This window comes from Copidosoma floridanum, unplaced genomic scaffold (assembly GCF_036245765.1).
Source record: "Copidosoma floridanum isolate Cflo_tuat_1 unplaced genomic scaffold, Cflo_Japanese_pri ptg000021l, whole genome shotgun sequence".
Taxonomy (NCBI): Eukaryota; Metazoa; Arthropoda; class Insecta; order Hymenoptera; family Encyrtidae; genus Copidosoma; species Copidosoma floridanum.
Window position 1 is genome coordinate 22,760,059 of NW_028321898.1, and position 14,593 is coordinate 22,774,651.

Consider the following 14,593-nt stretch of genomic DNA (forward strand, 5'->3'; position numbering starts at 1 on the left):
TTTTTTTTAAGATAATAAAATCATTAAACAATAAGGAATAGTATGAAAAAAAAAAAAAAAAATTGAAGGCAACGTTTTTCTGCTCATGATGAAGCACGATTGAAATGATTAATAAACATTGAACATCGAAAATCGAATGAAAATAACAACAAATCTACGATGGTAGTGAAAAAAAAAAAAAAAAAAAAAAATCAAACATTTCCAATTGGATCAGAGGGTAGTTCTGACAAATAAACAATCGATTGAAAAATTGAAAAAATGTTCGAAGCAGAGCAGAGAAGGGAAGAAGGTGGAGTGCAGAGAGAGGAAGGAACAAAAGTGACTCGGGAGCTGAAAAATTAATTGGATTACAGAGTAATAGGGCCGCGTACGTATACGCGCCATGAAGCTCTCGAGAGCAAACAGCGAAGGGTCGTGGAGAGAGAGAGGGGGTGGGGTGCGTTTGACTGAATCACTTGGTCGGGACGTGCTCTATTGTCGATCGGCGAGCAAACGCGGCTCATTGGGCATTGCATTTCTGCATGATGGCCCGCGGGGTACGTGCTGTTATCTCGGTCAACCTTTTCCGACGATCGCCGCGCGCCCCGAGAGAATTGGATCTAGATTGGCATCCACCCCCTTCGTTGACGTATGTGTACGTGTATGCTGATTCTGTTATTATGCGTGTTGCGTACGGTATAATCTGCTTTTGATGTTTTGTGGCATGTCAAAAATATTGCTAAATCCATATTTCTTCATCGTTTATACAGAGACTTTTCTGTTAAGTTTCATTAACATGTTGGTAAAAGCTGAGAATGGATGATTGCTTATGATTGGTGTGATTTGTCGTAAATTACAAAAGTATGTGGACAAGGTATTATTGGTCAATAACGATGATAAAATTGTTTGAGATGTCAGCTGTTTGTTTTGCAGTCTTATGCATGTTTATCGTTAGTTGTGATCATAGTATTGATTGGTGAGGTAGAAAACTGCAAAAAATTGTCTTTGTGTATATCTTTTGATTGATCGATAAATAAATTAATAAAGTTGAATTAAAACCCAAGCAAAAGAATTTTTTATTTTTTTATTTCAACTCGTCCAGGTATTTTCAAAATGACCAGAATTTCTCATTACTCTGAATAAAATATTGATACACCTGGAACTTATTACTACTCAAAAACAATTTATTCAAAATTAGGATGGATAAGTCTCAATATCAATGTTTTACTTAACTTTATTTGATTATTAGGTCAAAGAAATCCAACATACACCAGAACATAATATATCTTAAATGTACTCGATTTTTTTTTTATTAGGGCGCTAAATATAAGATAATAAAAATATGAATTTTGTAATATTTTAATACATTAGTGAAATTAAAATTCTACCAAGATTGACCGGTGGGTTGTCTATAACTTGCACCGAAAATTCTTATTTTTAAACGTAATTTTAACGATTTTTTGTAAGATGCATAATCTTATACCTTTAATGTACATAATATGTTCCTTCTAATTTTTCACGTCACTAATCCAGAAAACAAAGCATCACGTAACGTTTGAGTCAAATGACGCAATCTTTATTGTTTCTGAAATGTACTTATAAATGAGATGGTTGCACATTGCAGTTATAGATGAATACATACAATATTGCCTGAATTAAAAAATGTTTGATCAAAAATTTAAAGCAGACTTCGTCTCTATTCCATACCTTTACTCTGCCAGAAAACTGATCCTATGCAATTGACGTTTTCATATTATTAATGAGGTTAAAATACTTACGCATGAATTTACTAGCTTTGATCAAACCACACGATAGCTCTCAACAATTAACATGAAATGAATTTACAACACAAGATCTTGTACTTTCTGTGTACTAATCTCTAAAAGATTATAAAATGGCACTCACAGTACACGTCTCAATAAAAAAAGTGTATTCACTTTATTCATTAGAGTTGAGAAATATTGGCTTTTTTTAAAATATTGTGTTTAGCAACCTTTGGTACTGACTTACTCTGTTTTTTCATACATTGTAAAATGTTACAGTAGATAAAGTATTCTAAAAGTTTTGTAAAATGTTTTATAAAAAGTGTAGTACTATAGTACCTCTTCACATTTGTTGCATAAATAAAATAAGCTGATATAAAAAGTGTCTGCTCATTGACATAATATAAAAATAAAATTTCATGTAAACATTCTTGTTATGTTTAACTGTAGATCTTAAATTTTTGATTTTTCGATTGATACTAATACATCATGTTAATAAATTAAAATTAATCATTGGCATTCGTATTGTGTCTGACTTTTTGTCCAGTTAGAGAGCTTTTAGAATAAGCTGTATGATGCACGAACCTCGCGCAACAAATTAAGGTTTACGAATCCTCCATTCGATTACGTTTAAAAAAACCTAGCTTGTATAGTGTCCAGCTTACAATAATTAGTATTAGTATACCAAACAATAACGACAAGAGGATCATTGAAATAGGTATGACTTTGCCACTTCTAGAGATCGTCGTTGAAATCTGCATGAAATGTTTTGCTTTGTCCTCCACGTCAATTAGTACATTAGGGGTGATAACTTCGATATACGCTTGGCTGACGTATGAAATATTTTTCCATTCGGCTAATTTAACTATAACAAAATATTTTTAATAAAAATAAATGCAATCATATACATGTAACAAGGATTTAGTTAAGTAGATCTACAAACCTATGGGATCTGAGATTCGGAAGTCTATGGTTATAACCAATTCGGCTGCAGATGTCGTTTTTAGAAAAGAACCAACATCACAACGAAGATTTTGACAGGTAACATGAGGATTTGTGCAACTTATGGAAAAAACATCTTGGAAAGAAGTTGACGAATCAGAGTGACTCCTGTTGGCGTAAAAACTGTACGCTTCCACTGATGCGTTTTCGTAAGTGCAGTTGTATTTATTTCCATCAATAGATCCACGGAATTGGCTTATACTTGCAATTTCAAAGTTTTGGAAGCGCACTGGAACATTGACGAAAAGGGCAGACTCTTGGATTGGAGTAATACCTAATTTTTCTATTTCATAAATGTGATGGAAATTGAATTTCTTAACATGGGTTTCGTCCAATTCACTCTTCAAATAACCGTAGTGATGTCCTTGCGATTCCCTGAAAGTCATATATTCATGAAGTACTTTCTAATGATACAATTCGGTGTATTTCTTTGACTTTTATTGAATATTATAACGTTCTTGTATTCAAAATTGCAATAGTTTTTTTTAGATATACGTACCCAATAATTCTAAGATCTGCATCAACGTCAAAATAGATGATCAATAATTGGTTGTTATCATCAGGATTTTTTTCATCACCATCACTAATGACATCGACTTTAATTTCTTTAAGTTTTTCAGTACTTTCAATCGAATTCATGTCCAGTTCAAGAAGTATTTTATATGTGTGCTAAAAGAAGACATGATATAAAAACATAGTACAACAAAAAATAGTTCCTTCGAGAAACCGCATACCATTAATGCTTAGTACAAAAATTGAAACGTGTTATAATATTGTGCACTTACATTTTCACGTAGAGGACTTACGAGAAGGCAAATTGTTTCTGATGTCTTGTTAACTTGGGGCAAGGTTTTGCAATTGGGAGGTTGTTTGACTAATGTGATTGGCTCTGGAATGAAGATGTGGGCCTCTGGCAGATACGCTGGCTCATTGGTATTTTCAACGAGTATAGTAACGTATACGTTTATTCCCGAGCCAATGGTATAGCTGTTGTTGGGGCTCAAATTGTTGCTGGTAATATTTACTTTCAAATCTGTTATGCATAATTCGTCAGAGCCACAGTCTCGAGCATAGGCTTGTATACTATCGGTTGTTTTCGATTTTGGGTGGAACATAGGGCACTTATTGTGGGAGGAATCTGGATATCCACAAGTTATATTTACATTGACCTGTATTGGATTTGCTGCATCGTTTATTAAATCCTAAAAAAGAGTTGATTGTTATTTTACCAAAAACAAAGAAAAAATGTGTAAAAAGTTATTAACTTACGTTTCGTGGAACATAAAACTTTTCACATCGACGCTTGTTTAGATGCAATGTTGAAAGTCTAGTTTCAGATGTATTCGTGTAGAGTTTATGCCACAAAATATCAGTTAATACTATGGAAATAGTTACATCTGTGGAATAAAATTGTTTTATACTTCCTAAATTTTTTCTATTACATGTATTTTTACATCTACGTTATCCAAATATTGCCAGGGAATTTATCCACTAACTGTATCGAAAGCTGCTTCAAGATCAACAAACTTAGTCATACTTTGGAATCCATTCTTAGCTTTTTTTATTTTTATAAGATAGTTACACTTGTACGTATTAGTTATAGTCAATGTTTTGATCTTTCTTTTTCTACATCCACTAATTTTTCCTTATCTTTTCGCTGTATACTTCATATGCAGTTAACATTCATTACAAGCACATTCACTTTTTCGTACAATCAAGCAATGACTAAATGTTTATTTTTAGTCCTATAGTATATCTTTATGTCTTTAAACTTTTAGAATAATGTCAAGAAATTTATTCAGTCATCTATATTTTTTTCAGAAAACTAATTAATTACTAACATTTATATTATTGTGTGCAATTTTTTTTTGCTTGAACTATTTTCTCAGATTCTCACAGAAGTTTCACACTCATTTTCAATATATATCGTGTGACTTTATAGTTCTATTTACTGTGCAATGTAATTGAATGTTAAAAATTTTTACCACATAAATTTGAAGTTCAATCATCTAATTTTCAACTTTTTTATCTTATAAAATATAATGATGGCTAATACGATTGATATTTGATCACATGGTCTGTTAAAGAAGACTAATGCACTAATTTTCATATTACTCGTAGCACTATACATGCTTATGTTTACCATACACTTTAGTGATACATTCCAATTCCACGGAAAAGGATAAAAATCGAATTTACTGTAATTTTAGCTTCGTCAACCGTTAGAACCTCATATCAAACAGCACAAGATCACAGTGAAATTCATAGTCCAAATTGAAAAAAAAATACTTACCAAAGGTATCTGGGGCATAGGCACCATTATATTTCGCACAAGCCTCGAATGCCAAGTGCGTCGAGTTAAATGAAAGGCTGGAATTTGCTAGGCGTCGCAGGTTGACGGTCACCTTAATTATGGGCTTGCTGGGCAGGAGGACTGCGTGTCTGGACATAAAACTACCCACGGCCAGGTCGGGGTAGCCATCACCATTGACGTCACGTGCCGGTTCGCTCAGAGAATGTCCAAAACCCCATAGTGCTAAAGACAGATCTTTGGCGACTATGCGTTGGCTTGGCTTGAGAAACAGATCGCGATCACCACTGCCACTGTATACATAGATGGCCCCTCGTCCATCGTCCTCGTAGGGTGCCCCAACAGCCACGTCCTGGAAACCGTCGTGGTCGAGGTCACCCAGGCAGGCCAATGAACTGCCGAAGCGTCCAAAAGTGATTTTACCGTCAATGTACAGTTTGGCCCAGTTTGACTGTGATGATACAAATACAACAATTGAATTCATGTTAGTCTTAGAAAAACATCATTTTTCAACTACAACACTTAACATAACAACACTGGTCATATTGAATGACTATTGTGATTATGCCTTAAAACTCATTTAAAAGTAACTACTCCCACCTGGCCTTTGGATATGTAAGCATACACGCGTCCCTCTTCAACGTCACTGGACCACAGTGGAGCTCCAATGATCAAATCATCTCTGCCGTCACCATTGACGTCACAGGCGGTCAAACTGGAACCGAAATATTCGCCAAACTGTTCGCCACTAAAGTTGTGTTTACTTTGTGGACGAAATTGCATATAAGTCTCATTGCTTAAAAATTCAAAAATGAATACATTTCCTTTCAAATCGTTGCTTCGAGGAGCTCCAGAAGCATAATAATGATTTTTTAATTTCTTCTTGTAAAAACTTCCAGAGACAATTGAGTAACCTGTCAAAGGAAAAGTTAGTTTAAAAATTGAAGTAGTATTTGACAAATGTATGTTTCAACACAATAACTATCAATGTACCGACGACACTCACGTGCTTACGTAAAACTTAATTTAGATCTGCCATAGGTATAGATATGGCTAGATGGGATAAATGAAAGGATGTAGGCACTAGTTGCCAATGGTGAGGATATGATACGACTAGTAAAGCTACTTCAGAAGATAAAAATCTAAATCTTTGTAAATAATGACAATCGAGCAATCATTTACATTAACAATTACGTACTTTTTTTAATACAATTAAATTTTGCAAAGGAAAAAAATGTGTTTTTCAAAATGGTTCAAAAGGCCCGAAAGCAGTTTGATACTCTGAAACTTTGAGCAGTAAAGAGATATATTTTTTTAATGACGTACGTATTTCAATACCTAACTACCTTGACTGTCAAAAATAAGCCATACTTTGAAAATAAGACACTTTTTAAAGGAAAAATTAAAGTAAGCCATGTCTTATAATCGGTAATTACTGTACGTAGAAATGAAAAAAAAAAAAAAAGCTTACCGAGATAGCCATAGGACTGGAATGGCAAGTTATCCTCAGTTTGTTGTGTAACAAGTGCGTGAAATGAATCCCGGTTACGGTCATCCTCGAGGATCATCGTCAAACCTTTGAACTGATAGACGCCTGGAGCCCCAACGAGAACTATATGATGAACATCAGACGCAATATGAGCTGAAAATCCAGCCTCGCCTAATGCGTAACTGAGCACGCTGCGATTTGTTTTTGGAATGACCATCACTTGACATGAATCGTTGATGGTCGGAAAGTGGCGAGATACCAGTTGGACATCATCATCTACGAGGATGGATTGTGAAGCGTTTATGCTCACCGCGTAGCACATGCCATTCGTCATCCATGTTTTAGAGTATTCGGTGTAATTTGTCTTCCACAAAGGTGCGCACACCTTTACATGTACATATATAAATATACACATCCTCTTATAGTATGAATAAACCGTTAATCGAAAGAAAAAGAAAAAAATGTAAAACTACTTCAAAAAATATTAGAAATAAATTAAAACATTGTATGGACAATAGTTGATTAATTTATTTTAAAATTAATAAATTACTAAAACTTTAATCAATATACGTTAATGTATAGAAATTCTGTTACTAAAAAACGTTTTTCTAAAATTAAAAAAAAAAAATTATTTAATCAAGCATGTAATAAATCATATTGTTACGTGGAAAAGAGATTGGTAAGGAGGTGCGTCGCGAGAATGAACAACACTTATTAAAAACCAATTAATTAATACAAATAGTAAATGCATATTTCAATAAAAAAACAACTTTGGACTACAGTATAAGAAAAGTAGAAGGTATCTTCCCTTAACAAATAGCTCATGGTTAAACGGACATTGTATCCGGCCGATGCATATTATGCAAGAGGTCGTTCGTTCTCAAGCCTCGTGGAAAATGTTTTTTTTTTTTTTTTAGGAAATGAATTTAAGAAATGAAAATTGAAAATTTATTTCACTCGTGTCACTCTTTTCTCAGTCCCGGGACCAGAAGTGAGAGTAAAAATTTTCTTCCATCACATATTTTTCGAAAGAGAAAATTCCAAAATCGTTGATTTACTCCAGTGCATAAGGTGCCTATAGAAGTTTAGTTTCAAAAAATTTCTTAGAAACAAGAAAATATTACAATAATACTTACTTCCAAGCAAACAATCTCTTGAAATAAGACATTTTTTTCACTGTAAAAAAAAAAATTCTTAAAGAAATACTCTTGATGTGACAAAATATTGCTTTGTTTCAAGAGAATCTTCACTTGGAACTACTCTAGAAAGTATTTTCTGAAATCTAAGAATTTTTTTCAGTGTGGTAATTTGCTTATAAGTGAAAATTCTTCTCAAATCACGTAGATGCATCTTCACTTCATGCATGTGACTTTTTCTTTAACTACGAGAGAATTTTCACTCTAACATGCGAGTGACCGAATATTCACTTAATACGAACAAAAATTCAATTATAACATTATAGAATTATAAAGCGATGAGTTATTATAGTTTCTAAATAAAGAGATTGTTCATACCACGACTCTGGGACTCGTTGAGTTCTCCACGACCACTGTAGCCCCGATCCAGGCACCGTTTCGATTTTGTTGAATACCACTTTGATAATTAATTGTGTTATTCGGAGATGCGTCGAGGAGCCACTCGGTGCACTTATCGTTCGACAAGTCGCAGTAATAAACAGCCCCCGCCTCAAAGACCCGATCATTCTTGTCAGCCCGACGCGAGGAGTTGGCCCGTGGTGCCCCCACCAGCAGCAGCGAAACATTTTGGTGGACGTAGAGCGCCACCGAGTAACCAAAGTAGCTGGACCGTCTCGATGACGCGGCATTTGGGTCCGAGAATATTTTGGCTCGTGATACGTCCAGGTTGTAGGTACTCACCGCAGCTACGAGTGCCAATAGAGTGCAAGTCCTATAGTAGCAGTGGATCATACGCAACTTGCTGTTGCCTCGAGAGTCAGATGACATTCTCGAATCTTTATGATCTTGATGAGCTGAAAACGATCATTTTAGTATATTATCAATATTAATTGTGACAACATACATGTGTGTATGGCTCATCTGTTTTAGTCCTTGCGGGGTAACTGGATGTATTCTCGACTAATAAAGTTATTATAAAAATTATATTTTATATAATTTTTTAATTGTTTAATTAATAAAAATTTTAGATCTTCTTTAGATTTAGTAAATGCAACGTATATCTCTAAAGAAGATTTGAAAATAACGACAGTTTTAATGATCACTAGTTCCGTATTTAATTTGACATTATAATTAATGAAATGTTTTTAAAAAAATAAAGTTGAACGGAAAAAATTTTCATTGACTCAAAACATTTGTCTTGTTTTAAACTTTTATTTTATATCCACACATCTACAAAGCAAACGACAAAGTAATGAAAAATAAGCAGAAAGTAGGCAAACAATAAAATGGTTATTTTATGAGTAAAAATAAGAAAAACTACGAGTGGATTGATTTTATTTTTACTGCAATTGCTATGTCAAGAATTTATTAGTGCTAATAACTGTTAAAACACGCTATTTACGAACTATAACTCACATCGCTGTTGACTGTCCTGTACTACTGAGAATGATCGTAATAGTTTTTACTGCCTATTTATGCAGGATATAAATACGAGTCACAGCACTGCACCTACAAAAGAAGTTTGAAAAGTTAAAGAAATTTTAATGCCTGAGGTGATATTTTATTTATTCTCCTTAATTCCTTATGAATTTTTAAATATAGAAAGTATCGTATAAATGGATCATGTAACTGGAACCATTTTTGAGATAAAGAAAACACCATATTAAACAGCTCTGCCCGTCAAATTTTCTAAACTATAAAATCTATGCTTCGTAGATATTTGTTAAAGTGATTTGGTAAATCAATTTTATCCTTGGCTCCACTGTGGATTTTAATAGATGTGCGATCTATGCATTTTTTTCATTAATCCACATAGATGTGTTATTTACAATTTATATATAAATTTTAATACACAAGTAAAGGTTTTAATATTAACGTGGAGTTCGTGTGATATGCTTAATATATATATGGATAAGAAAAACCACAGACATGTAGAACTTTTAACAAAGATCATTCGAAAGTTTGACTATTTAACTACTATATTTTTTTAACAGATAAAATATTACTCTTACATTATTCTTTTTTTTTACCAGTAGTGTATTTATTACCAGTATTAATATTTCAGAGTCATTGATTAAAAATTGAACAAACACCCTTAGAGATGTGCTGTCAGCAGCGCTTGCTTTTTCAACTTCATTTAATCATTCATCAAATTTAAATGTATGATAATTAACAAGAGAAAAAGGAATGCTGTTTACGTATGTATGCGCACATAAGAATTTATAGTATTTTGATAATACACTTATTAGATAGATAAAATTACATGATGCATAATAAAACAGCTTCCTCGAATATATATAACTAAGTATTTATTTTAATATTTAAAAGATGAAGATATAATAAATAAAGCCAAGTAATACAATATTTATTATTACGAGAACAAATGTATGTACGGGAAGGTAAAAAATAGATGCACAAGTAAAGCTATCTTGAACTTTTTGATAACTCTGGGCGTAAAATAAACGTTATGAATCCTATTTTAGAACTCTACATCAAGTTACTCAAAGAAGGATACGGTAGAGATACAGTATGTACATCAAACGAAATAACGATTTAGTGGAAACATTAATGTTCTTTTCTGTCATGGCTAATAAGTACACCTCATAATTAACGTGATTTCACTTTCTTTTAGAGTGAATAAGCTTTTGCTTGATACACCTAAGCGCCTAACAGCATAACGTAACTATCTCAAATCAGTGTATGGCTCACCTTCATTTTATGACGACTTATAGTATTCTTTTGTTAGTCATCACAGTAACGGTACAAGAGGATATCTTCAATAATATAGTATTGTATCGAAAAATTAAAATATATGGTAATATTATATCGATGTCGACTCAATACTTTTTGATGGTCTTGTCTTATCGTATTGACTGATACAAATTTTAAAGTTCATCACTGATACAGTGTTTTTAAGTGACAAAATGATTAAATATTTATGAAAATAACAACAACTGCAGGCTTCACATTTTAATTTGTATGATTACTCGATAAAAGTTTGTAATACAATTACTTTGTACAATTGAAAGTGTGATAGGAGTGAGCATTATGGAAATACACTTTCGAACAACTCATGTATGAATGTAGATAATAAAGATGACGAATCTAGCACAAACAAGAAGTAGAGCTTCAACAACCGATAAGCAAGCAAAACTCTATTTTCGTTGTACTGTAATGAATAATAGAAAAGTTGTGATTTGCTTGGAGAGTAAATATAAAAAGAAATTCATGAAAGTGTCTATGAAAATTATGTGGGATCATTAATTTATTTACAAAAATTTAGTACAAATGGTGTATCTTGGACAAAAAGAAAGAAATCGTAATTTTATATCTAAAGGAGCATATCAAGAGATGATTACTGATAATAAATTGATAAAAATATTTGTTCCTATTCATCTAAAATAGCTTGAGATGTATTATGTATTTTGATATCAACTCTATCGAAAATACTCCTCTCAATTGGATAGCCTTTATAATCAATCCCATTAGAATTTATCTTGGTAATGACTCTTTGGAATCACTGATGTGCCCCAATTCATAGTCAAAAACTACAGTAAAATATGTTTGTGAAATGTTGTTTGAAATATAAAATAATTGTAAAATACTTTGACGAAATAAACATTCAATATATTTAACTACAAACATTCAATGTACATGAAAGTTCGTATTTTTGAATAAAAATAAAAGATATTCAATACTGTCGTGATGAAGAATTACCATACACACCGTAGAAATTTTTGTAAACTGATTTTCTTTCTTAAATAACGAGTAGTACACAACTATACAGCCTTAAAATTCACGTAAGGTTAATAAATTTTTTAACTCAAGACATGAATTAAGTTTTAGACTTCAGAATTGACAAGAAACAAATACAAGTTTCAAGTAATTAAAACGGAATAAACTTATTTCACAAAAAAGCTCAAATTTTTATACAATAAATGTAAATGAAGACCTCTTAAAGAGAGTTAACAACGATACCTGTCATCTCAGATGTACAATCGTAGTCCCGACGTACCATAGCAATGAGGGTTTATAATTTAAGGTAACAGTGTATAGATATTCCTCAATAACAGTTGCGATAGCCTACTGAAGCATGCCGATTCACTCGTATGCGCGTGCAGCTTATGATTTAATTTCTGATGTTTTCTCCTTAACTGCAGCAGTCCAGGCCAGCAGTATTACACCTCCCCACTTGCTCTTACAAAGCTCTAATTAGTATAGAGAAAATGATTAGTAGAGAACTAATACTTTTAAGTTTTCTGTACATTCAGAAAATAATTATAAAAATAATCTGACAGATTTCACTGAAATATCGTGGCATAAGTACTGCGGTATGCAATGAAAATGTATAACTGTTTTGCAATAGACTTTTTGCAACATCAAACTTCAGATTCATGCAACTTGAGATCCATTCATCCTCAATAATATTGTAATATATTAACTAAGTTTAGCGTATTGTTAAATAAAAAATCATGTACTGCCCTCGAAGATGAGATACCCTTAGGAAATCCCATATTACCATTCTGAGAGGCATTGTTACGATTAACGTACTTTCATGGTATAAACGATTAGCTAGACAAATTCGAGCAGGAGCCCACCCGCGCTATCAAATAGTCTTAGATTGAATAGTATATTACTCATCTAGGGAGGAAAATTAAAAAATGTCTCGGATCGTAGGCGATTGATATGCCATCTGAGCGATTCTTTGTTTCCTCCCGTGAGTTGTATACGATTTTTCATCGATCCTGCATTAGTAGATGAAATTTTCGTTCCGCAAAGTGGGACAAAAGTCCCTTTTTTCGGCGCAGGGTTGGTAAAAACATCAATAGAGTAGAATATAAAAATCATACAATTCAAGTGTTACGTCGGCGCAACGTATTATTTGAGCCTAAGCTTTCGCTCAATAGCTCGGGATTCACACTGGGCGCGTAGGTGGGACGCAAGGTTAAAAGGGTAATTCAGCTTAACGACGCGTTACTCAAAAAAGGGGTAAGATTGCTTTCACGCGACTAAGACTGACTGCTGTGCAATATTCCGATGCATTTGCTCGCGGTTTTCTTTTGTCAAGAGCGGTGTATACCTCGTTCACGATCTAAAAACAGTTAACACCGTCACGAGTAAGGATATCGTATGTAATTTGACCTTGACACATTAATATCACGGTAGGCATTTGCCTTAACTCGATCGTTCGTTGTTATTCTAATAGTATTATTACCACGGAGGGTAACGGATTGTCCTTGGCTAATTTGATATTACCGATGATCGAAGGATGCCAATACTGTGGCGAGTAATGGCGTTCGCGCAAACAAAAATACTTTATACTTCCCGGTGATCCACGGGTATTAATATGGCGTTCGCGCAAACGAAAACACTTTACACTTCCCGGTGATCCACGGGTACCAATACTAGGGCGCGTAATGGTATTCGCGCTAAAGGAAACACTTGGTCAAAAGAAAGAATATGATATGTTGTCACTTACTTTTATTTAAACGCGAAAGTTGTTATACAGACGTTGAACCAGCGTGAATGTAAGTCGCTCTCGAGGAAGATCAAGTGGCAGTAGAGACGGACTCTGGCAACCAGTTGATCGTACGAGGGTGGTAGCGAAATTCAACTGTGTCCTCGCTTCGCAGAAGACTGGGTTGTAGCAGAGTCGGGCTCTAACTACTCAGTCTACTTCGAAGGGTATCGTCGAATTTCGCGTGCCGAATTGAAGTAGTTTACCTCACTTCGCAGTAGACTGGGTTGTAGCAGAGGCGGACTCTTACTACTCAGTCCACTTTGAAGGGCTATCTTCGAGCCGAGCCGAGTCGAGTCAAACTCTGAACTACGAACTGCAAACTGATTTTCCTCTGGGCCTACGGGCCTTTTTATTGCGAGAAGCGGACCTCGGTCATGCGCTGGCTCGAAAAACGCAGGAAAACTTGCCGGGGGAAAATTTTGAAGAAAAGACAATATCCGAAAATCTAATTGGCTAGAACTGCTCTAGTTTATCCACTCAGAAATTGGCACATCCCACATCCGGCTTATTCTCTTCTGTGCGTCAAGAGAAGGGAAGGTGATTCACTTACTCATGCCCTTCCTTTCTCTTTTACATCAAAAGTTGACAGAATTTCAATATATTTTTATCTTAACATTACGACCAGATATTGTTAATATTTACTAATGCTACACATTGGTTGTTCGTTCAGCTAAGTTCATTGCAAAAAGAGCGGTGAAAATCGCTTAACAATTCGGTTGATGCTAGGGTGAACAAACGATTGGTGAGTTGTTAGTTAATACTACTACTTAAGCGCCAAAACGGTGGCTGCGGCCGTACTAACTTATAATTAGCGGTGGTATTTATAATAATAGTATTAACAATAATAATAATAATAATAATAATAATAATAATAATAATAATAATGATTATAAGAATAGCAGTTGTTAGAATACTAGTGCTTTGCTTGTTGTGAGTTAACATAATTTGTTTTACCGGTAGTTTGAATGTTGATAATGTTACGAAAATAATGCGGAATTTCGGTATAATTTTGGTAAACATGTTTTTCTGCTGCTAGTAGTTGGAGAGGGAGTCGTCTCGTGGTACCCTGGGGAATCAGGACTCTGTTACCCCTATTGGAGGCAGGCATACGGACTCTCTCTCCGAGTCAAGAAAAAGGGAAGGGCTATTTTCCGTTTTTCCATTACATTCGGGAAAAGGTGTTAGTAATCAACTAGATTACAAATTAGACTATTGCAGTATGTTTATGAAATTATTAATTCGATGAAAAAATGGTTACTCTGTAAATTATGAGTTTGCTAAGTTGAATGGTAAAAATCGGATAGTTCTTTGAAGGTTACTAAAGTTGTGTACCAAATTTGTTATAGTTAATATGTAATGTAGTTGTTTGCTAGTGGTGTAGTACGTACTGGT

The 14,593-nt window shown here is 33.9% G+C and overlaps 1 protein-coding gene across 2 annotated transcripts; it reads right to left on the reverse strand.

Annotated features, from left to right (window-relative positions):
• Positions 1-1,256: 1,256 nt before the first annotated feature.
• On the reverse strand, positions 1,257-13,349 carry LOC149374196 (integrin alpha-5-like). 2 transcript variants are annotated; one of them, XM_089594561.1, is made up of 12 exons: positions 13,160-13,349; positions 11,659-11,888; positions 9,097-9,189; positions 8,059-8,534; positions 6,527-6,929; positions 5,656-5,969; positions 5,038-5,506; positions 4,014-4,141; positions 3,530-3,946; positions 3,244-3,413; positions 2,686-3,119; positions 1,257-2,607 (listed from the first exon to the last, which is right to left on the reverse strand). In XM_089594561.1, the coding sequence occupies exons 4-12, from the start codon at positions 8,506-8,508 to the stop codon at positions 2,348-2,350; spliced, it is 3,045 nt and encodes a 1,014-aa protein (XP_089450687.1). In that variant the 5' UTR covers positions 8,509-8,534; positions 9,097-9,189; positions 11,659-11,888; positions 13,160-13,349; the 3' UTR covers positions 1,257-2,347. The 2 variants fall into 2 exon arrangements, with proteins under 2 accessions (XP_089450687.1, XP_089450686.1); XM_089594560.1 differs by lacking the exon at positions 11,659-11,888.
• Between the last annotated feature and the right edge of the window lie 1,244 nt (positions 13,350-14,593).

Bases quoted from the DNA above. Each gene is read 5' to 3' on its own strand.
- LOC149374196 (XM_089594560.1), bottom strand. From the start codon at position 8,508: ATGTCATCTGACTCTCGAGGCAACAGCAAGTTGCGTATGATCCACTGC. The intron at 5,507-5,655 runs GTGGGAGTAGTT...GTATCATCACAG, and splicing joins CTTACATATCCAAAGGCCAG to TCAAACTGGGCCAAACTGTA. The intron at 4,142-5,037 runs GTAAGTATTTTT...TTTATTCCACAG, and splicing joins CTATGCCCCAGATACCTTTG to ATGTAACTATTTCCATAGTA.